General features: G+C 42.9%; 1 protein-coding gene across 2 annotated transcripts in view; it reads right to left on the bottom strand.

Annotated features, from left to right (window-relative positions):
• LOC126416145 (stromal membrane-associated protein 1) overlaps positions 1-22,349 on the bottom strand; it is a 142,970-nt gene that overhangs the window by 67,926 nt on the left and 52,695 nt on the right. For both annotated transcript variants that reach the window (XM_050083693.1, XM_050083694.1), the window contains exon 5: positions 5,159-5,443. In XM_050083693.1, the coding sequence (XP_049939650.1) occupies positions 5,159-5,443 (285 nt within the window). The remainder of the gene's footprint in view (positions 1-5,158; positions 5,444-22,349) is intronic.

Below are 22,349 nucleotides of genomic sequence, written 5' to 3'. Positions count from 1 at the left end.
GATAGACACACAAACAAACACAAACATACACACAAAATTCAAGCTTTCGCAACAAACTGTTGCCTCATCAGGAAAGAGGGAAGGAGAGGGGAAGACGAAAGGAAGTGGGTTTTAAGGGAGAGGGTAAGGAGTCATTCCAATCCCGGGATTGGATTTTAGTCAGTTTTTAAATAACACAGAAGTTGTATTTATGGCTTATGAGAAGAATACTACCATGGAATATGACGCTGCAACAACAATAAATGAGACTCATGTTTCGAGGGGGGGGGGGGGGGGAGAGGAGTTGGACAGAGGTGGTGTGGAGACACACACACACACACACACACACACACACACACACACACACACACACACAGACAGACAGACAGAGAGAGAGAGAGAGAGAGAGAGAGAGAGAGAGAGAGAGAGAGAGAGAGAGAGAGTGTTACAGGTAGGTAGGTAGGAGGAGACAGAAGGCAGAAGAGGTGATGGACAGAGAGTGGGGGGAGGATGAAGAGCAGGTGTGGAGGAGATGGACAGAGAAGGGGAAGAAGTAGAAACCCAATATACCACTGTTTGTGTTCTTTTTAGCATGTCACAGAAACAGAAAGTATCTTCTTTCTCATGTGACTGTGGAGTACCTAAAGGATCAATCAGGGGATGGATGATAACAGAGAATAAACTTAGAAGTTTTGTAAGTGTAGCTGAATGTGCTGTGGGAATGGACAGAAAAAGGATTAAACTAGGAAAAGAGTGAAGTTAAAAGCATTCATGTGTGTTTTTTAATAAAGAGAATTAAAGGTGTGCCTATTTCCAAGCAAATTGAAAAATTTAACTGATTTACATGGCTGTTTACTTGCAAAGATCTTGATCAAAGTGGCAAAGTCTGCAAAATTGGGAGAGAATAATTTTCGATGTTACCATTTGCAGAAAATAATTCTTTTCTTTTATTGGACTCTTGGCCTGAACATAATGGCCCCTCGATCTTTATAATGACAAAAAGATTTAATGTAATTCATATTTCACACAGAACTAATGCACAATGCTTGACAACAGTGCAAATGATTTCACCAGTGTAAATGGTACCACATTCATGGTACATGATACACGCTAGAAACACTTAAGACCCATGTTGCCTTCAATGGGCGGTAACCTTTCTCGTCTTCGAGATGGGCTGTAACATTGGTCTCAGTCTACGCCTCTTCAGCACGCGTCCTCTCTTGCTAATACTTGCTTCACAGTATGGAAAGAATGCAGCTGGCTTTGTCTCTTCTGCCAATTTAGGAGGCGTCTTCTGCAGGGGCACTTTAATACTTAAGCAACTTCTCTTTTACTGTAACAGTTTTCTCTGAACATACACTTCAAACACGGAAATTCAGACTCCAGACAGTTGTCAGCAATAATCTTTGCACTCTGTTCTAATGTGTTCAGTACCACTTTCTTGTGTACAGGGTTGTGAAAACAGTTGGCATTTAAGTGCCAGCCAGTGTGCATAGATTTTCTATACACTGAATGACCAAGCCGGCCTCCTGTCTTCTGTTCAACTAAAACATCCAAGAATGGAAACTACGCACCCCTCTCTGCCTCGACAGTAAATTTAATGTCGGGATGATCACAGTTGATGTGGCCAATGAACTACTGCAGTGCATTTTCACCATGAGGCCATACTGAGAAGGTGTTATCAACATACTGTAGGAAGCAAGATGGTTGCAGAGTTCTGAGCTTGCTACTCAAAGTGCTCCATGAAAAAGTTCATGATGGCCAGAGACAGGGGAGATACCACGGCTGTGCCATCCATCGTCTCATAAAATCCATTGCAGTACAGAAAGGTATAGCGGAACAGCTTGATGATCTCAGATGGAAACTGTTGGGCCAAAAGATTGATCATCATGCCTTTAGCTCACACTCTCATAAAAAGTGATAATGTCCAGATAGCCATTAGGCCATTTTGGCCTCCTTTTTTTCCTGTGGGTCTAGATGAATCACTGTGCATTAACAATGTGATGTTTGCAGTGTCCCAGTTTGGCTGATAATGACCCTGGCAGATGTTTTGCCAGTCTGTACGTGGGTGAACTGTTGCACTAATTATAGGCCCCAGAGGAACTTTTTTCTTATGTATCTTCAGCAATCCATAGAGACTGGGAGGTCTGACAGCAAATGGCATTAATTTCTTTGTCACTTCTTCTGGCATACTGGATTCCTTTGTTCACTTCCTTGTCTTTCTAATGATGGTCCGTGTTGGATCACGACTAAGATTCTGATATGAATCGTCATCTGATAAATGCAGCACCTTCAGGTGGTAATCTGCAGTGTACAAGATTGCATTGGCACAGCTGGCAAGACAACCAAGTCCTCTAAATGCAAGCCATGTAGTTCCTCCTGGCTAATATTGGATTTCAGTGCCTTAGTTTTCGTTAGAATACAGCTAGCAGTTAGTCTCACATCCTCAGCTGTGTCATATGAGATGCCTAACGCACTGCTTTATTCCTCTAACAATATCCAGTATCGACAGATGTGGTGCTGGAGAAAAGTTAAGGCCTTTACTCAGTACTGCCACAGTGCCATCATCTGATTCTTGGCTGGAGAGATTAACAAAAGTTCTGTGGGTCTCCACACTGTCAGTTTGCATTACCACATTTTACAAATTTGATCAACTATGTCGTGTAAACAGCAGAATCTGCTGAACAAAGACCATGAACGTTTCTTACTCCATTCTAGTTTAGTCTAAATAAATCAAGTACTTATTGTAAAGTGCCAACATATATTGTTTCTTTTGTCAGGTAAGCATGGTGTAAGGAAAAGGTTTGTTTGTCATCCAATAGGCATTTAGCATTTTTATGATGACTACAGGGAACAAACAAGGAACTGTTTCACTGTCAGAAAAATGTATATTATTCAAAAATTATCATAAGAACTGCACTACAGGAAGTATTACAAAATATTTCTTGTCAGTAAGTTGAAGTCCCAATTGATGGAGGTCCTCTGTAATGCAAGATAATGCACTGCCTTGATTTTTTTCTCAGCTAGTCACTTATGTAACAATTGAATCTGCAGTGGTTTAAGTTATTCAAAAAGCTAATGACATGAGAACATTTATGGTATGGTTTAAGTGCTTAAAATTGCAATGTGTGCACTCTGGACTTGGCTCTACATCCCCTTGTTCCTGCTGTGTCTGCTTATTTGTTGGCACGATGGGTTGTGTATGTCACTGTTATAAGTGGTTCTTTATGTAACAGTTTTTTTTTTTTTTTTAATATATTGGTGTCCAAAATTAGAGTAACAAATGGAAAATTGCAAAATTATGATTATTTTGTCACCAAACAGCATAACCAGGCGATACTAAAGAACAAACAATGTGAAAAATGCAGAATGCATTCGACTACAATATGCACAATGGTAGACAAAAATGTTCTTTATTTTTTCCAACTTAACGGATTACACACACATTCTGACAACTTGTTAATGTGCTCAGTATGGGGTGTGACCAAATCTGGCATCAAACAGGCCTGACTATGATGGGACATGCTGTGAATGAGGTCTTCAATTTAATGTTGAGGCAATAAGGCCCGTTCTTCCTGCAGAGCTGCTCACAAGTCTTTGAGAGTAGTTGGTGGATGCTTACCTGATGCAACCTGTCTCCTTAATGCATCCCTGACATGCTTTATGGGATTCAAATTGGGAGAGCAAGCAGGCCATGCCACGCATGCAATATTTTCTGTTTCCAAAAAGCATCAACCACCCATGCTCTAAGAGGTCGAGCTTTATAGTCCATCAATACTAAGTCTGGGCCCACAGCACCTCGCAACAACCGCGCATGAAATCCCAAGATCTTCTCACAGTACCTAACAGCACTTAAATCTCGCCAACTCATCTGTACCATTTCATGAAGAGCTGTTCAAATGGTCAACATAGTCCCTGCCCACACCATTAGGACTGGTCTCTCTTCACAATGTTTGGGTCCTGAAATCGTGTTCCATGTGCCCTCCAGATGCGAATCCATCGAGAATCACTCTCCCAGACCAAATCACGACTCATCTCCAAAAAGAACATGGGCCCACTGGTTGACAGTCTGGCATGTTGAATGCTCCAGTCTAGATGTTTCTTCAGTGAAGACATGCCAGAGGTAAACAGACAGCAGGTCTCCAACAATAAAAGCCATTCAGCTGAAGCCTTCTTTACACTGTTTACCTCGATACAACATGGCCAGGGGATGCTGCGAGCTCAGTTGCTAGTTGCAGTGCAGTAATAAGACGGTACCATCGTGCCCTTACAGCCAAATAATGGTCCAATCATTCTGATGTGACAAGTGGTTGGTCCTGTCCTGGTCTCCGGGATACTGTTTTCGTCTCTCTAAACTGTCGCTTCATTCGAGAAACACCACAAAGATTCACATTAAACCATCAGGCTACATCAGTTTGTGACTCTCCTACTTCCTTTCTTCCTATGACCCACCATAGCAGATAGTCTGTAGGTGTCTTCTCTATGCCATACTTCGCCCACTGTGACTGTGTACACAGTGACTGAATGTGAAGGTGGACTACCCTGCAAACACTACTCTGTTTGATAGGTGCCCTGACATCATTGCTGGTGTCGTCCATTGATCAGAATGCCATCTTACATGCAGAACACGATCTTAAGGACATCTGTTGACAGTTTGTATTTTTATATCATGAATTAGAGACAGGACAGGGAAATAGTTCGCTGCTTTAATTTTACAGCAGTGTACTTTCAGTATACCTTAGCAGCTAAAATTTGACAGTGCATTTCTTCTAGTGTATTTTACCTACTTGAAAAATTACAGGGAAAGTTTTGATGTATCGGATTGGACAACTCCTTAGACAGTTATGACATTTCCACCTATAATTTGTTTCTACTGTTTTATTTTTTCCTGTCCCACTGCCTCTCCAGTTACCTAAGAGTCCTGTCTAATCACTGAACAAGTCTTTCCTCCTCTCCTCTTTCATTCTTTTTATTGGCCAAAAAAGCTGCTCGATTCTGAAAGACACCAGGAAATTCATGACAGAAGTAGAAAGGAATCTTTTTCCTGTCTGTCTTCACTATGCTGGGGGTGGGGATCTTTTCCTACGCAGACTTAAGCAAGCTACACGCTGATATGCAACACCCAGTAAACATGGCAAAACCGAAGAAGTAATGTAACATAAGCCTAGTATCAACTCACCAGGAATGGAAAATTGTTGAGAAGGAACTGTTCCATAGAGTGCTAAAATAGAGTCCTTCGTGAGTTGCCGTTTCTCCTGTGTTCCTGCAGCAGGCTGATTGAAGAAGCTCTCTTCTTCAGCTGAGCGACCACCCTCTTGCCGTGACACTGCAGGTTTTGATGCATCAGAGTTATCAACTGTGGAGCTGCTAGCCACTGTTGTTGGTGGTGGAGCTGGTGCACTCAGGAAGCCCGTGAAAGCATCTTCTGCTGTACTACCAGGAGGAGCACCACCAACTGGTGTATCTGAAACAATTTGTTAACAGTCATTTAAAAAAACAATGTAATGATTGCTTTTCTCCTTGGTGCTAAACAATGTATCTGAAAATTAGCAAAATTTTTCTGTTCCAAGCTACAAGGTATACTTAGTCATTTGTGATGACTTAAATATTAAATTTATTACGAAGTTACCTCTTTATTGAGTATTATTTCAGGAGACTACTCAATAAAAAACAGAAACAGTGGATTCGTGGTAGGCACACACGAAAGGAAGAAAACTTGCTAGTTTTTGGGGTTATCCTTTGATGAGCTAGAGTAACGAACACACACACGCACACACACAAGGTAATAGCCTTGTTAATATCTCTAATTTTAATGCATTCATTCACAATTCTGACTTTTAAGAGTTCAAATACTTATGAAATTACCTGCTTTTATGTATACCATGGCATGAGACTTTTATGCTTTAACAAATTTCTTTGGAATGTTATAGTATGGCCAGTCACCGAATGAACTTACTTAGTAAGGTAGGCAGACTGCGCATCCTGTTCTGGTGACAGAGGCCTGCTCCTTGTTGTGCTACCCGAGCTCCAGTTTACGTACATTTTTTAGGTGCCCATTTGGCATGAAGTTTATCTTGTCGTAAGCATCTTGGCATTTTGTTGATGCAATTTGATTCTGTTTTAAGTAATGGCTTAAGAAAATAAAATAATTGTGTTTTTGGAATAAATATTTTCTTGGTCTGGCAACTACCGCTGCCTGCTCCTCGATCTCAACATTTCAGTGGTAGTGGTGGTGTTATCGATATTGATATTGTGGGAAATGCAGAACTGAATTTGGATATTACAACCAATTGCAATGGTTTTACACACTGCCCATGGCCAAAGAGAATATGCTGCATGCACACAACTATCAGCAGCAACATAGCTTCCCATGTTGAAGGTTTGTGATGCTATCCCTCTGCCTGAGGTTAGTTAATTATTCATGGCAGAAACTGCACCTGCATTAATTGAATGAAATATGGTTGCCAGATTAATGTTGCTCAATAAATACTCTGAAGAACTAGCCACACCCATTAATTGAAACAGAAATCCTCTGGACTGAAGCGCCTCAGTTTGATCCTACTTTCAAGATTAGAAAGCAATATTGCGACTGGATTGATTCCAGAGCAGCAAGGTGGTTGAGAGTAGCAACATATCCTATTTTTTGGCTGTGTATGCAAAAAATGTGTAAACATATATTCTATATGCACTTTCAATGATCAAGTTATAATTACAAAAATGCACTTTAATTTGTTAAGTGTGCAAGAAAACACAGGAACAATTGCATAAGGGTTTTGCTCTGAATGGACAGTGTGCCTGCATACTGCAACATGGTTTGCTGTGGTCACAGTAACATCAGTGATGCATTGACCCACTGTCTGATAAAACATATCCATCCTGCATTGAGAGCACTGCATAGTTTGTGTGTGGTCCTGCCCACTTGTCTTGTATAGGAAGCCTATAGGATGCTGCGTTCTCGGAATGCTATGCAACAATTCAAGCAAGTAACATTAGTAGTTTTATTTCAATAAAGCAGATTGACAATACTTAACTTTGAAACAACAATGGTGTTGCAAGCGATGGGCAACATGCAACATAAATCCGAGTCCTTTCCAAGTTTGACACACAGTTTGTGGATCACTACTAACTGCTATCGTAGCACTCTCTGCTAGGCCGTGCTAATACTCTGCAAATACTGTCCCAATACTGAGCGGCCGAGGCTGGCAGGAGTGCTTATATTCTCCTCTTGTAGACGTCACTCCTGTACTGGTGCGGTCCTAACCAGCACACCACTGGCTGACGTCATTTCACCGCCTTATCTTTCCTAGTGTCATTCCGGCACTTGTGGTTATGACAGAACAGTATATCTTGTCTCTAGTCCTGTCTGCAAATCAACTCTTATCACCTCGCACCCTGCAAAATCACCCAACACACAACTTCAGGCTGTGTGTATCCAAATCAGCTCCATTCTGCATCTCTCTCTTTTTTTTCCCCTAATGATGTACGAGTGGTAGAGTTGCCATGCTTCAGTGTGTGTTTTTACTACTGTAGTTTTAGGGTATTTACAGTTATTGTTTTGGCCATCCTTAGGTTGTTTTGCTTTGTTTTAGGGCACAAGACAACTAGGGTCATACATGCCCACGTCAAAACTGTAGAACACTAAGATGGAGAGAGGAGTTAAAAACGACTACACATCAATCCCCTTTGATGGAACAGAAGACAGGGAGATGGAGGAATCTCTTTAAAATACACCATAGAGAAATGGAAGTCATGAACTAAAAATTGAATGGTCTTCGCCATGCTGCTACGATGAATAAAAAGTAAAACTGGGTTGATAGCCAGTGCGTCATTCGCTAAAATGGCCGATAACTCTGACAGCAAACAAACGCAAACATAGGCAGTTAAAAAATGGCATTCCGTCAGGAAATGGCAGACAGTCAAAAGTTGAGCGAAATGTGAACAAAGTGTCGCTGGATGTACTGCGTGGCATCATACAATGTGAAGAGTTCTGCAGTAAATAATAAGCAGTGTTCCAGAAGCGATACTGATAAATATCAGCGCCAATGGTGAAGGCAGAGCTGACACCACCGTCAGCCCGAGAGCCATCAGCGTATGGAAATGTACTATCGCAAAGTTTCATGTGAAGGTCATGAAACTGAAGGCAATATAGCGAGGCTGGAGTAGTGTCCTTATGAAGTGAATGAAGGCCAAGGTGAACACGGACCGCTGCACGAAGGTGAAGGTTTCACACCCACCAGGAAAGTTGCAGGTAGTGTGAAGGTAAGCTGCCAGAGCAAGAGCCGAAAGCCAAATCCAGGAGGTAACACAGAAGAGGGACGCAAGGATGAAAGGAGTCCCCAAAGGAGGCGGCATAGGATGGCTGGCCACGCATGGCAGAAAAATGGCATACGTATCTGCTGAGGAAAAAGTCACGGAGGTAGGATAGAGGTAGTTCAGCTCCTCCTGCATACAGAGTCTCAACTGGGTTAGTGTAATAGGTGTGTATAGTTTCGAACAGACAAGGGACTTGTACAAATGGAGGAGGGCGCTATGATCTTCTCTCCAGGAGATATCATTGAAGACACACAGGACATTGAGGGACCACATACAGCAGGCTTCCAGGTAAGACACATGGGAGGACCAAAAAAGTTTTCTATTGAGCACGAGCCCCAGGAATTTTGTAATTTCAATGAACAGAAGAGCAACAGGCCACCAGAAATTCATACATCGGTTTTGTCAGTGGAGAAACAAAAGCCACTGTCGATGTTCCGTTAGTAAAGACATTGCTGAAGATGCTGCTCAATGAGACAAGTCTGTGGAGAACTGAAATAGATGGCAAAATCGTTAACAAAAGGGAGCCAGAGATGCCCAACAAGAGACAGGCTATTATAGGGAGGTCAAAACAGACCGGGAAGAAATGTGAGAGCTTGAAGTGGTCCTGAGGACGTAATTTTGTTTCCTGAAGGCAGAGAACAAGCGTATGCTGCAGTTCTAAGAGCAGCCATATGCTATGCTCTTTGTTGGACAGAAGGCTGCGAACATTGCACTGGAGGAGTGTCACAACAAGGAGCAAATGAATGGGTTTGGGGGTGTCATTTCAGCAGCTTCCGAGTGCCAGCTGTCAACGACCTGCTGCTATGGGGCACAGAGGCGGAGGATCCTGTTCCATGATGTCTATAGGAGCATTAACATTCTTCTGCTGTTGGCCTGTGGAGTCCAGTGCAGAAAAATAGTGGGTGAGTGAGATGTAACAAAAACAGTACTGTAGGTGCCACATGGTAGAATGCAGGTTTGTGACTAGTCAACAACTTGCTGGGCGAGGAGATCACCTGGCGACACTGTCTAAGAGGATCTTCGAGTCAGCGAAGGAGACCATTTGCCTTTGTTTGACTTCTTTGAGCCTTTCCGGTAAGCAGAGGAAGACTTGTGTCGCTTGGCTGGAGGGACGTAGGAAGTCTTCACAGAAGTATTCCTTCTGTCCTTTCTGGCCTGCCGGTTGTGTAGCTGATGACTTCGCTTTGTGAGACGAAAGTTTCACGGCGTGTTGCTCAGCTGGAGGAGGAGACAGGGGTGCTGCCATGATTCTGGGCAATTTCACAACTGTGGTGGTGAATTTGAGGTCACATGTCTGCGTGGCCATGTCCTTTGAGAGTGAGATGTAACAAGAACAGTACTGTAGGTGCCAGATGGTAGAATGCAGGTTTGCAACTAGCCAACAACTTGCGAGCGACCGGGTAAGGCACTTTTGCCTCTACCCGGATCTCCTCGACACCCTGCTCATCGAGACACACTCGACAATCGCGGGAGAAGGCAGCATGGTCACTACTGCGGTTGGTGCAGCATGGAAAAGGAGGTAGACAATCACCATAGTGAGATTCCCAACCACAGGGTACACATTTTTATGAGCGTCAATAGGACTCTCGAGTGTGGTTATAACGCTGACACTGGTGGCAGTGCATCGGGTTTGGAATCTACAGTCTGACTGTGATAACTTCATAACCTGCTTTGATCTTTGATGGAAGAACCACTCTACCGAAAGTGAGAAAGAGAGCGGGTGTGAGCACTAAGGAAGCATCTACTTTTTTCAACACAAGATGGATGGCAATGACACTGTAGTGTCCTGTGGTCAGCAGGAAAGAACAAACAATCAAGTTTGTACACACTTTATTTAACTAAAACACCACCTTGATGTGCACTAATTTCCAAACTCAAGAACAAGAAGAGCACTAATTCTTGTGGTGACAAAAGCCAGATAAAAGTTACAAGACAATCAAAAGAAATAATAACCAAAATACTATGCTACACAATTCCAAAGAGGCGTTATTTACATGTCGAGTTCCAGAGGACCAAATTGAGGAGCAAATCTCCAAGGTCATGGAACATGTCAGTATATGAAATTTCAAAATAAAAATATTTACAATAAAACCTTTATGAACCCAAAGAAGACAATCCATAAGTTTAAGTAAACACAGTCAACAATACAACAAGAATCAGCTTTATTTTTCAAAGAACTCCTCGACAGAATAGGTATGACCCATGAGGAAACTCTTCAGTTTTGATTTGAAAGCACATGGATTACTGCTAAAATTTTTGAATTATTGTGGTAGCTTATTGAAAGTGAACACAGCAGTATACTGCACACCTTTCTGCACAAGAGTTAAGGAAGTCCGACCCAAATGTGGGTTTGATTTCTGGTGCGTATTAACTGAGTGAAAGCTGCTTATTCTTGGGAATAAGCTAATATTGTTAACAAGAAATGACAGTAAGGAATATAAATCTCGAGAGGCCAATGTCAAAAGAGGCTTGGACATGACTTCGTAGCCTAGTATTTTCTAGGTGCTATATTGCTCTCATACCATTCTGATAAGCTACTATTGCTCTTTGCATAATCTATGGGCGATTTTTAATACATCTGTTTTTGTGATTTAGTTACTGTAGCAGATTTTCTAATTAACATTGTGTTACACCTAGTTTTCCCTTAAAAAGAAGTAGCGCTGCAAACTATTTGCATTTATTGTAAATTTATTCTGTTTTCGAGTTTGCTAACAACTATAATTAACCTTAAAAGCTTTCAGGAAACTAGTAATTTTTACCACAGGTTTTTGTGTTGCCTTAATAGGAATCTCGTTTTGTGTATTTGCTTCAAATTTTACAGGGTTAGCAACTATTTAGCTCAACAGATTAAAGATAATCAGCAGGTTCAATTTAAAGTAATTTGTTCACACTGCTTTGTAATACATTGCACCAGCCAAAATGCAGCACCACTGTGAATGCTGTTCTCAAACATGGAATGAATTGGTTGACATAAGCAGCTGGAAATCACCCTGACTACTGTCAAACAATTGGCAGTTGCTGCAAATGTGTGTTGGAAGAGCTCCTGAGAAGGTGTACCAATAATGTCAGTACCAGAGGTACTTTAAGTACTATCCTCTCCTACGCAACCTCACCTCTGCAAAAAGTATACAGGATATTATTATTATTATTATTATTATTATTATTATTATTAGGGTTGAGGGGGTGCTCGACATCATGGTCATCAGTGCCCTGACAAAGTCAACATGAAATCTCATGGGTGGGGACGAAGGCTGTCCCCACATGCAGAGCAGTTTATAATGTATTAAGTCTGCCGCCCTTCCCCGCCAGTTTAGGGATGAGACCTGATAGTTCACAAAATTTCACCACTCTTAACACTCTTATCTGCGAGGATGGTGGGCAGATCTCCAGCGAGACCAAGGGCTTTCCTAATATCAGTACACAGGACACACACAGCCACAATAGGCCGAACTGAAAGCGGCACGCCACAAACTTCACAGAAAGGTAGATCCTCCCCCCGGAGCAGGAGGTGGTCCTGTGTGAAACGGCTATGCCTGATGCGCAGTCTGGTAAGCAAAACAACCTTCCAGCGGTGAGACTGACACATAGTCCACCAAGCTTTTGTGGTCTGTTTGAGCGACCGCAGTTTTTTGTCCGACACCTGCAACCATTCAGTTTCCCACTGACGCATGATGCATCTGTCAAAATGAGATAGTGGCGTGCAATGGGATGGGACACTGATGGGCACCACTATCCCAACATGCTTCCCTGGCAGCTTTATCAGCCAAGTTGTTACCCTGTATCCCAACGTGACCAGGTACGCAGCAAAAGATCACCTCCTTGCCATGGCGTTGGAACCGCTGTAAGCAGTCATGGATGAGCTGAATCAGCGGGTCTACCAGATACACTTGGTGAAGCACTTGCAGCGCACTAAGAGTCGGAACAGACAAGAAAACTCTTACGGTGATGTCTGTGAACCCTCTCCAGTGCCATTAAAATACCATATAACTCCACATCATAATTTGTACATTGTTCTGGACGACGCACTTTAAAAACCCTACCAGGGAAGACTCAGGATGTTGGACCAGTCCCCCTAACCAACAAGTTTGAGGTGCTGTCTCTCACTGAAACTGAAACTTGAGCAGTGGGACTCACTTCAGCTGTTCTGGGGAAACCTGTTTTGTCCGGTGTCAAGAGGCGGCAAATGCAAAATGGTGGGGGTCTATCAAACATCGGCAGTTCAAACGTACGGCGTAAGTCTAGGACTGGGTGCCAAGATCTTGGAAAAAAGTACAGGTCACACCTGTCTACAAGAAGGGTAGTAGAAGTGACCCCACAAAACTACCATCTGATATCCTTGACATTGATTTGTTGTAGGATCTAAGAACATATTCTGAGCTCAAACATAATGAGGTTTCTAGAGCAGACTGACCTCCTCAGTACCAAGCAGCATGGATTCTGAAAATATCCATTGTGTGAAACTCAACTCGCACTTTTCTCCTGTGACATACATGACTGAGGCAGTCATGTAGATGCAATATTTCTTCATTTCCAGAAAGCTTGCTTATTGTGGAAAGTATGATCAGATGTGGTACAACATGAAATTTGTGACTGGACTGAAGGCTTTTTGGTAGCAAGGATGCAGAATGTTATACTGGATGAAGATAGAAGTAACTGAATTATACACTTTACATAGATTAAAGCTCATACAGGCATATTTTATAGAATGGCCAACTGGCAGACCAGCTGCAGCACAGGCAACAGTGTGAGTGACAGCCATGTGTCTTCTCGGCAAAGCAGTGAAGGGGACGTGACGACAGCTATGAAATACTTACTGATTTTAAGAAAACTATTCAGTGAAAAAATTTGATTCCTCCACATCTTATAGCTTGATATCTTTTCTCGATAAAGGTCTGAATGTATTTTCGTTATTCGTCATAGTAACTGTGCTGCACAGAACAGAGTACATGGCTGCATGAAATTTAAGAATTTGCTGAAGTAAAATCACATTGCGTAGACTTTCCCTATAGTTGATTTAAGGCCATATATTATTGCTTATGAAATGTGATCAATATTTTTAAATTGTATTTAAAGTCAAGACTTGAATGACCTCTCTTCATTCTTGAGATATTGGTGGTTGTTTCAGTGGACAGGCTGCTTGCGGTGATCCAATTCCTTTCCTGTGCATCGGGAATCAAGTGGTTCCAAATATCGAAATAACTTTTTTTGGAAATTACAGCATGCATAAAGGACTATTTTATAATGTTATTAACACTCATTTCATTTTTGTAAACATGTGAGCAGAGAGAAAACAAGACTCACTATAAATCACACCATGAGGTTTTGACCGAATTGTAATAGCCAAACAAAGTGAGAGAAACAGGCACACGGGGTATCAAAGTGATCAGCACGAGGTCTAATTTTACATTAAAATATTTAACTGCTTGAAAGTAATCAGGGTAATTAATTAAAGCTTAATTAATGAGTTGAGGAAAAATTGAAATATTCTACAAAAAGCTGCTGCCAAGCTCTATAAATGAAGCGTCAAAAAGTTCATCTGTTCAAGGCCTAGCCATTTTGCACATAAAAAGATACACTGGTGATGTATTTAAATGTCAAAAAGGCTTCCTTCAAATTAAGTAAAAAAGTTAGGATTTTCGAGAACGGAGGACGTTAGGAAGGCAAACAAGGAGTCTGTAAGACAATTCTTTCTGAATAAAACTTGAATAAGAAATGAAAGAAATCGTCAAATATTTTGTGAAATGATTTGTGTTAAAGAAATAAATAGATCAAAGAAACTTTGAGCGTGCTCTTGCACAATCCTAGACATCCAGAATAGAAAATGACGTGCATCAAATGTTTCCCTAATATTTTTTATTTCATATTGTACGACAAATCATTTCACAAAACATTTGACTTTCTTTACAAAAATGTTGTGTGCTTTACTTTTACAGACTATTTAGATTGACAGAAACACTTGGCCTTAACACTAACTGCTGATGAATTACATTTGCATGACCATTGTAATTTATTAGGAATTTAATGTGAGTGATACTGGGATTGGTGTGTATACACTTAGAGATTAAGTACTTTGGCAAGACGTTAAAAATGTGCTTAGTGATGCAATGTAATCAGTATACATAAAAATTAATATACAGAACTGTAGTTAGTCAGTTAAAATATAGGACAGGGCTGGGATCGAACCCAGGACCTTTCTGTCACTGCTAAAAAACCGGGAACACTACCGTTACACCCCCGTTAGCTGTTGTTTATTGTGGATGTCCTTTGTATTTAAGGTAGTCAGTCATTCTACTGCAACTATCAACTGTTAAAAGTTCTTTATTATGTAAAAAACATTTGTCTTTAATTTATTGATTAGATAGTCAAATGCTCCTCTGCTCATTCATGTGTATTTGAAAATTTGTCCTTTTAGCTGATGATATAAATTGTGAAATTCTCCCTAAAGGTACCTCCCTTTGTAAATTTCATGCACAGCATCCTTTTCACTTAATTTTCCTAAGTAAAGCTAATTTTGTAGCCTCATTCTCCAGCTACAGTATTCTACAGTTTAGAGTACCATTTTATATGAACAGCTGGTCGGCTCTAAGCAGCCCACCTTGTAGCACAAGATGGTCACTCGCATGCAGGACACCCGAGCTTTTCACCCGATGCTGCTGCTTGTTGCTACAGTGTCGTGTATCCAGACGTTGCTCGCTGTCAGTCACTTCTGACGCTTATGTAGGACACGACCTAACTGTTTGGTAACTGTTAATGGATCTTGGTAGTTTTGCCTGGTAAAAGGACGGTGATGATAGTATTAATTCTCCACTATGAAGAGAAACCTCGAAATATAAAAGAAGACCCTGGGTAGATGGAGCTTGAGCGTCACATTCAGATGTTTAATCATCTAATTAGAAATCAAATCAGTGTCTCGGGCAATACCCTGCGACAAGTCAAAAGCCGGAAGCAGGTCCCCATCAGTGAATGGTTCAACACATAATTCAGGCTTATTTGGGATCCAGTAGGGCTGTAGACAAAATATCACTATATCAATACTTTTTCCAAAAAATATTGATAAATATTGTTGAAATTTTTTTCATTGATATATCGATATGGCAATACCAGGCACTGATATTTTTATTTTGTATATTTCTGAGGGAATTAGATTAGGAAATGAGATACTTAAAGTAGTAAAGGAGTTTTGCTATTTGTGGAGCAAAATAACTGATGATGGTCGAAGTAGAGAGCATATAAAATTTAGACTGGCAATGGCAAGGAAAGCGTTTCTGAAAAAGAAAAAATTTGTTAACATCGAATATAAATTTAAATGTCAAGAAGTTGTTTCTGAAAGTATTTGTATGGAGTGTAGCCATGTATGGAAGTGAAACGTGGACGATAAATAGTTTAGACAAGACGAGAATAGAAGCTTTAGAAATGTGGTGCTACAGAAGAATGCTGAAGATTAGATGGGTAGATCACATAACTAATGAGAAGGTATTGAATAGAATTGGGGAGAAGAGGAGCTTGTGGCACAACTTGACCAGAAGAAGGGATCGGTTGGTAGGACATGTTCCGAGACATCGAGGGATGACCAATTTAGTATTGGAGGGCAGCGTGGAGGGTAAAAATCGTAGAGGGAGACCAAGAGATGAATACACTAAGTAGATTCAGAAGGATGTAGGCGGCAGTAGGTACTGGGAGATGATTAAGCTTGCACAGGATAGAGTAGCATGGAGAGCTGCATCAAACCAGTCTCAGGACTGAAGCTCACAACAACAACAACAACAACAACAACATATTTCTTCACAATTTCTGGTAAATATTTAAAATGGTTCTTTTGAAATTGTTGTAGAACATAATTTAATTTTCCCTGTGTGAAGAAATCTTACTACTTTTTTGAGCTTTCATCACGTACAATCTTTCTCCAACAATGTGAAGCAAGTGACGGTGACAAGTCCGACTGCACTGAGGGGAGAGGAATTTGAATGGAATAACAAGATTTCTGATATTTATGATGTGAAGAAATGGCACACCAGTTTCGTTAATAAAAAATTTTCGATGCATCTAGTGTGCTGTTTCTTCTCATCGGCATTCTCCAAGAACAGCTGCTGAAAATACTGAACAAAAATCTAAATGATAAGATTGGTCTTTGCCGTGGGGAAGAATGTGTGGGGAAAATGACGACGGCATCAGCACTTGGCGCTACCAACAGAAACCGCAACATTTAACTTCACCACGCAATTTTGACACTACAGCTGCTAGGTCGCTGGTGCTTGCAGGAATGAAAAAAACAGCAAAGTTGACAAAGTGTTCTGGACATATTTTATTGTGTCACTTACATGCAGTTACCATTGCTAGCAAAGTGGTTACCCCCCCAAGTTTGAATGCACATTGTTTTCCTTTCAATTCTTGCTCTAATGGGATAAACAGGCTGCTAACTTGCTGACATGCAGAATATCCAATAAAAAATCTGTACTTAAATATACAGCTCTAAAACCAGCACACATTTACAATGTGCAGTCGATATTTTTATAGGCCAGTATATTGATATTTTTTTCGTTGATATGTCAATACTTTTTTTCAATATAACAAGTGCCGATAATGATTTTTTTTTTTTTTTTTTAAATATTGACATATTGAATTCAAGATATTTGTAGACACAACATTCCTACAGTACAGGTAAGGTAAATGTCCGATTTGTTTTTTATGCATTCAACCCCTAGCTATGTAAGAAGAGGAAGCACCTGTTGTTGCTAATTAGGTCGTGGGTCGCAAGGTGTTCAGCAAGAACTGACGTGTTGGTAGAAATACCACAATGAAGCGGTAGAACCAGACAAGTTCTAGATCTTTAAGAATCCAGTATACTATGAAGCTTGGCCCAGACCTGTGATGAACAGGTGTAAGTTACCAAGGAGGAGACACAGTGCTCCAGCATTCCTTCTTACCTCATTTAATTGCGTAGTGTGCCTTTGCATGCAACCACTTAAAAGTGAAAGAGGGTAGCCTGTGGATGATGAGAAGATGTGGCAGGGTCCACCAACAGCCCTGAATAGCTATTGCAATGTCTTTGGTCCACCATGGTACTAGCTGCTGGAGGAGGGAAGGAGGGATGGGAGGGGGGGCAGTAGAAAGAGAGAGACAAGTTACAGCAGCACTGATTGCATGTGATATGTCTCCGATAAAGTCATCAACACAGATTGATGGGGAGAGGATGAAAATGACAGCAGAGGTCTGTAACTGCCAATTGCCCCTGCAGATAGCCCAATGTGGCAATGGTGCCACATGTGGTGACATGGAAGTGACACTACCACCAGAAAGTGACGACTGTTGCAAATATTACTGTATTGTAGCAAAGCCACAAGACTGGGAAAACATACTGTAAGGTGCCATGGGAAACAATGGAGTGGGTAGGGATACCGTCACTGAGAACACACAAATTGAGACTGTAAAGAAGTTGCTCAATCAGAAGGTCCCTACTAGATGGCTTGGTACTTCGCCACAGGTATGTGTCTACTGAAGTTCCCATTAGGAGAAAAGGGAGGACTGAAGTTATTGGATTTAAGTGGCCGTCTCAAGATACAAGGGTTAGACAAAAATATGGAAACAACACAAGAAATACATGTGTGAACATAAATGCAGATGCTAGCCAAACCTGCAGATTATGCTGTTGCATTTGACCATGAACAGGATCTGGGCAATATCATCAATACGTTGCAAGTATCATTCGTGGTCAGAATAGTGTTGTGTGTAACTGTGAGTGCACTGTATCAGAGCTAAATAAATTTGAATGTGGGCAAGTTATTGGTGCTCATATAGAAATGCTGCTGTAACCAAGGGAGCTGAAGTGTTTAAAGTTTCAAGAGGCACTGTAATAAAGATTTATGCTTGAAGCAGAGGAAGCGACAGATCATCATCAGGTAAGTCACAATTTGGATAAAAGAATGAGTGATCATGACAAATGGTCATTGAAGATGATTGTCATGAAAAATAAGATGCCAACATCTGTAGAAGTTACTGCAGAACTGAATGTCGAACTTGCAAATACGGCCAGCACCAAAACAACATTAACAGAGCTCCATAAACAGGAACTACAGGACATGCTGGAATTCTACACACACTCTTCAATGATGAAATGTCCGTAACAGAAAAACATAGTGCCAAAGCCACAAAACCTCGACTATGGAACAATGGGACAATGTCATTTGGTCAAATGAGTCATCTTTCAAATTTCAAACTTCTGGAGTAGTTTACGACCATAAAGTGAAACGTGGCAAGAGTTCAGTGGGCATTTGGGCAGCCATATCATAGTATTCCCTGGGCTCCATGGTTACTCTGCGGGGTTACATTCCTACCAAAGATTATTATACATTATCATTTTAGCTGTTCAGGTCCATTCGAAGGTACAATGTTTGCTCGCCAATAGTGATGCTGTGTTCCGAGACAACAGGGGCGCTGTTCATATGCTCACATTGTCCTAGTTTGGTTTGTGAGCATGAAGATGAATTGTCACTTCTACCCTGACCATCATAGCCACAAGATCTCAATATTATTGAACCTTTGTAGTCTACTTTGGAGATGAGTGCACGATCACTATCCACCTCCATCATCGTTAGCTGAAGTTGTCACTATTTTGCAGGAAGAATGCCACAAGAATCCATCAAAAAACATACTGGAGTTTTAGTTATCCATTCCTGGGCAACTGAAAGCTGTTCTGGACCCCAGCATGTTTTCTACACCATATTAGGCAGGGTTATATTGTGTTTTTGGCATTTCCACATTTTTGTCCATATCCTGCAAGAAAGACCCCAGTGAGGGGTAAATAGACAGCAAATGGTGATCACTGGGCTATTTCAAGCTCACTGCTATCCCTTCTGATATGATAAGGAGGGTTTCCCACTCACTGACAACACCTTCGCAAACTTATGTACAGATCCGTCCAGATAGGACCCATCCGCTTCCAATAGAACGAACAGTAAACTACAAGGACTGGAGAATGGTCATCAGTGAAATGCATGTCTTGGAAAGCAACAGGAGCACATTAGCTGTAGTTCTGGCAGGTGAAAGTAACACCCGCTGCAGATCCATTAAATTATCACATTAAGTGCATCCTCGTAAAGTGTGAAGATGTCTGGGTGACAGGTGATGGCCCACTATCACTCTCTCTCTTGGAGATAGAATATCGACAGTTTTCGATGCGACAGGGGGATACAATGCCTCCAAGGTAACTGGAGTGATCTTCTCCCATGATTTCTTCTTTATCTTTTTAAATACTTTAGATAGTTGGCATTCTTGCTTGGGGTTATTTGCTGTGGAGACAAGAGCAGAAGACCAACAATCTGTGGTTCTGTCAACACTGCCTGGTGTTGGTGGTGGTGGTGGTGGTGGTGGTGGTGGTGGTGGTGGTTGTTGGGATGTTGAAGGGGGACTAAACAGCGAAGGTCATCAGTCCCCCATTCCAAAATCAGGGGAGACAAAGTCGCAGCACAGAGAAAACCCCAAGGGGAAGGAGACTCCCCCCCAGGCCCTAAAAGAACACCAGGGAGGCGTAGGTGCACGGACCCGGAAGGGAGGCAGAAGAGGGAATGACCCCAGTTCCGACAGCAGGGACTGGACGCGGACAGCTACGGAAAGCCCAGACCTAGAACGCCGTTCGGGCAGATGGAGGACCATGGCAGGGAAAAGCAGGCGACGATTGGGATGGCCTGGCGAGCAATGCACGTGGACAGCATAGTCGGCGACCAGTCGATGGCGGCGGATCTGCAGCGGGGGAACCCCGGCCTCCACCAGTAGACTATACACGGGGCTGGTACGAAAAGCGCCAGTTGCAAGCCGAACCCCACAGTGGTCAATGGGGTCTAACAACTTCAACACTGAGGGTGATGCAGACCCATAGGCCAGGCTCCCATAATCAAGCCGGGACTGCACAAGGGCTCTGTACAATTGCAGCAGCGTGCAGCAATCTGCACCCCAAGACGTGTGGCTAAGGCAGCGGAGGGCGTTGAGGTGCCGCCAGCATTTTGCTTCAGCTGAGTAAGATGAGGAACCCACGTGAGCCGGGCATCAAACACGAGTCCCAAGAAGCGGCAAGTGTCCACCACTTCAAGCAGGTGGCCGTCGAGGTAAAGTTCAGGATGAGGGTGGACTGTCCGACGCCTGCAGAAGTGCGTAACTCGAGTCTTGGCGGCAGAGAACTGAAACCCATGAGTCAGAGCCCATGATGCTGCCTTGCGAACGGCGACTTGCAGCCTGCGTTCGGCGACTCCCGTAGTCGTGGAGCTAAATGAGATGCAGAAGTCATCGGCATACAAAGAAGGAGACACCAACGACCCCACGGCTGCAGCCAGACCATTAATGGCCACTAGAAATAAGGAGACGCTCAACACCGAGCCCTGCGGGACCCCATTGTCCTGTATATAAGATGACCTAGAGGCGGCACCCACTTGCACCCGGAAAGAGCGGCGCAACAAGAAGGTTTGAAGAAAAGCAGGGAGCCGACCACGAAGACCCCACTCATACAACGTGGCGAGGATGTGATGCCTCCATGTGGTGTCATACGCCTTCCGCAGATCGAAAAATACAGCAACGAGATGCTGACGTCGGGCAAAGGCCGTACGGATAGCAGATTCCAGCCGCACCAAATTGTCCGCTGCAGACCGGCCCCGACGGAAGCCACCCTGGGATGGAGTGAGGAGACCGCGCGACTCAAGGACCCAACACAAACGCCGCCCCACCATACGTTCGAGCAATTTGCACAAAACGTTGGTGAGGGTAATGGGACGATAGCTGTCCACCGCCAGTGGGTCCGCACCAGGCTTCAAGATGGGGACGGTAACACCCTATTGCCATTGCGACGGGAACACGCCTTCGCTCCAAATGCGATTAAATATTGCGAGCATGTGTCTCTGGCAGTCCCTGGAGAGATGCTTCAGCATCTGCGCGTGGATGCAGTCTGGTCCTGGTGCTGTATCAGGGCAATCGGCGAGGGCAGCGAGGAATTCCCTCTGGCTAAAAGGAGCATTGTATTTTTCAGAACGACGCGTGTGGAAAGAGAACGGCGTCTGCTCGGCTCGCTCCTTTAGAGAGCGAAAGGCGAGGGGATAAGATGCAGTCGCAGAGCTCTGAGCAAAGTGTGCGGCAAGCCGTTCAGCAATGGCGGCAGCGTCCGTGCAGACAGCGCCGTCCAAGGAGAGCCCAGGGACACCCATATCCATAAATCCGCCGGATCCGGGACCACATGAGCGAGGGGGAGACATGGGAAGCCAAGGATGAGACATACCTCTCCCAGCACTCCTGCTTACGCCGTGCAATAAGACGACGGGCCAAGGCACGGAGCCTCTTAAAGGCGATGAGGGTCTCTAGAGACGGGTGCCGCCGATGATGCTGGAGAGCCCGCCGACAGTCGCGAATAGCCGCAGCAATCGTAAAATGCGTTTTAGACAGGTACGTGCCGAGTAAAACTGTGAGGGACGGGAAAAACCCACCGTGGTACAACAACAAAGTTAGGAAACTACTGCGAAAGCAAAGAGAGCTCCACTCCAAGTTTAAACGCAGCCAAAACCTCTCAGACAAACAGAAGCTAAACGATGTCAACGTTAGCGTAAGGAGGGCTATGCGTGAAGCGTTCATTGAATTCGAAAGTAAAATTCTATGTACCGACTTGACAGAAAATCCTAGGAAGTTCTGGTCTTACGTTAAATCAGTAAGTGGCTCGAAACAGCATATCCAGACACTACGGGATGATGATGGCATTGAAACAGAGGATGACACGCATAAAGCTGAAATACTAAACACCTTTTTCCAAAGCTGTTTCACAGAGGAAGACCGCACTGCAGTTCCTTCTCTAAATCCTCGCACAAGCGAAAAAATGGCTGACATTGAAATAAGTGTCCAAGGAATAGAAAAGCAACTGGAATCACTCAACAGAGGAAAGTCCGCTGGACCTGACGGGATACCAATTCAATTCTACACAGAGTACGCGAAAGAACTTGCCCCCCTTCTAACAGCCGTGTACCGCAAGTCTCTAAAGGAACGGAGGGTTCCAAATGATTGGAAAAGAGCACAGATAGTCCCAGTCTTCA

The sequence above is a fragment of the Schistocerca serialis genome, chromosome 8 (assembly GCF_023864345.2).
Source record: "Schistocerca serialis cubense isolate TAMUIC-IGC-003099 chromosome 8, iqSchSeri2.2, whole genome shotgun sequence".
Lineage (NCBI taxonomy): Eukaryota > Metazoa > Arthropoda > Insecta > Orthoptera > Acrididae > Schistocerca > Schistocerca serialis.
The sequence above is the reverse complement of the archived record's forward strand: the minus strand, read 5'-3'. Positions and strand labels throughout refer to the sequence as shown.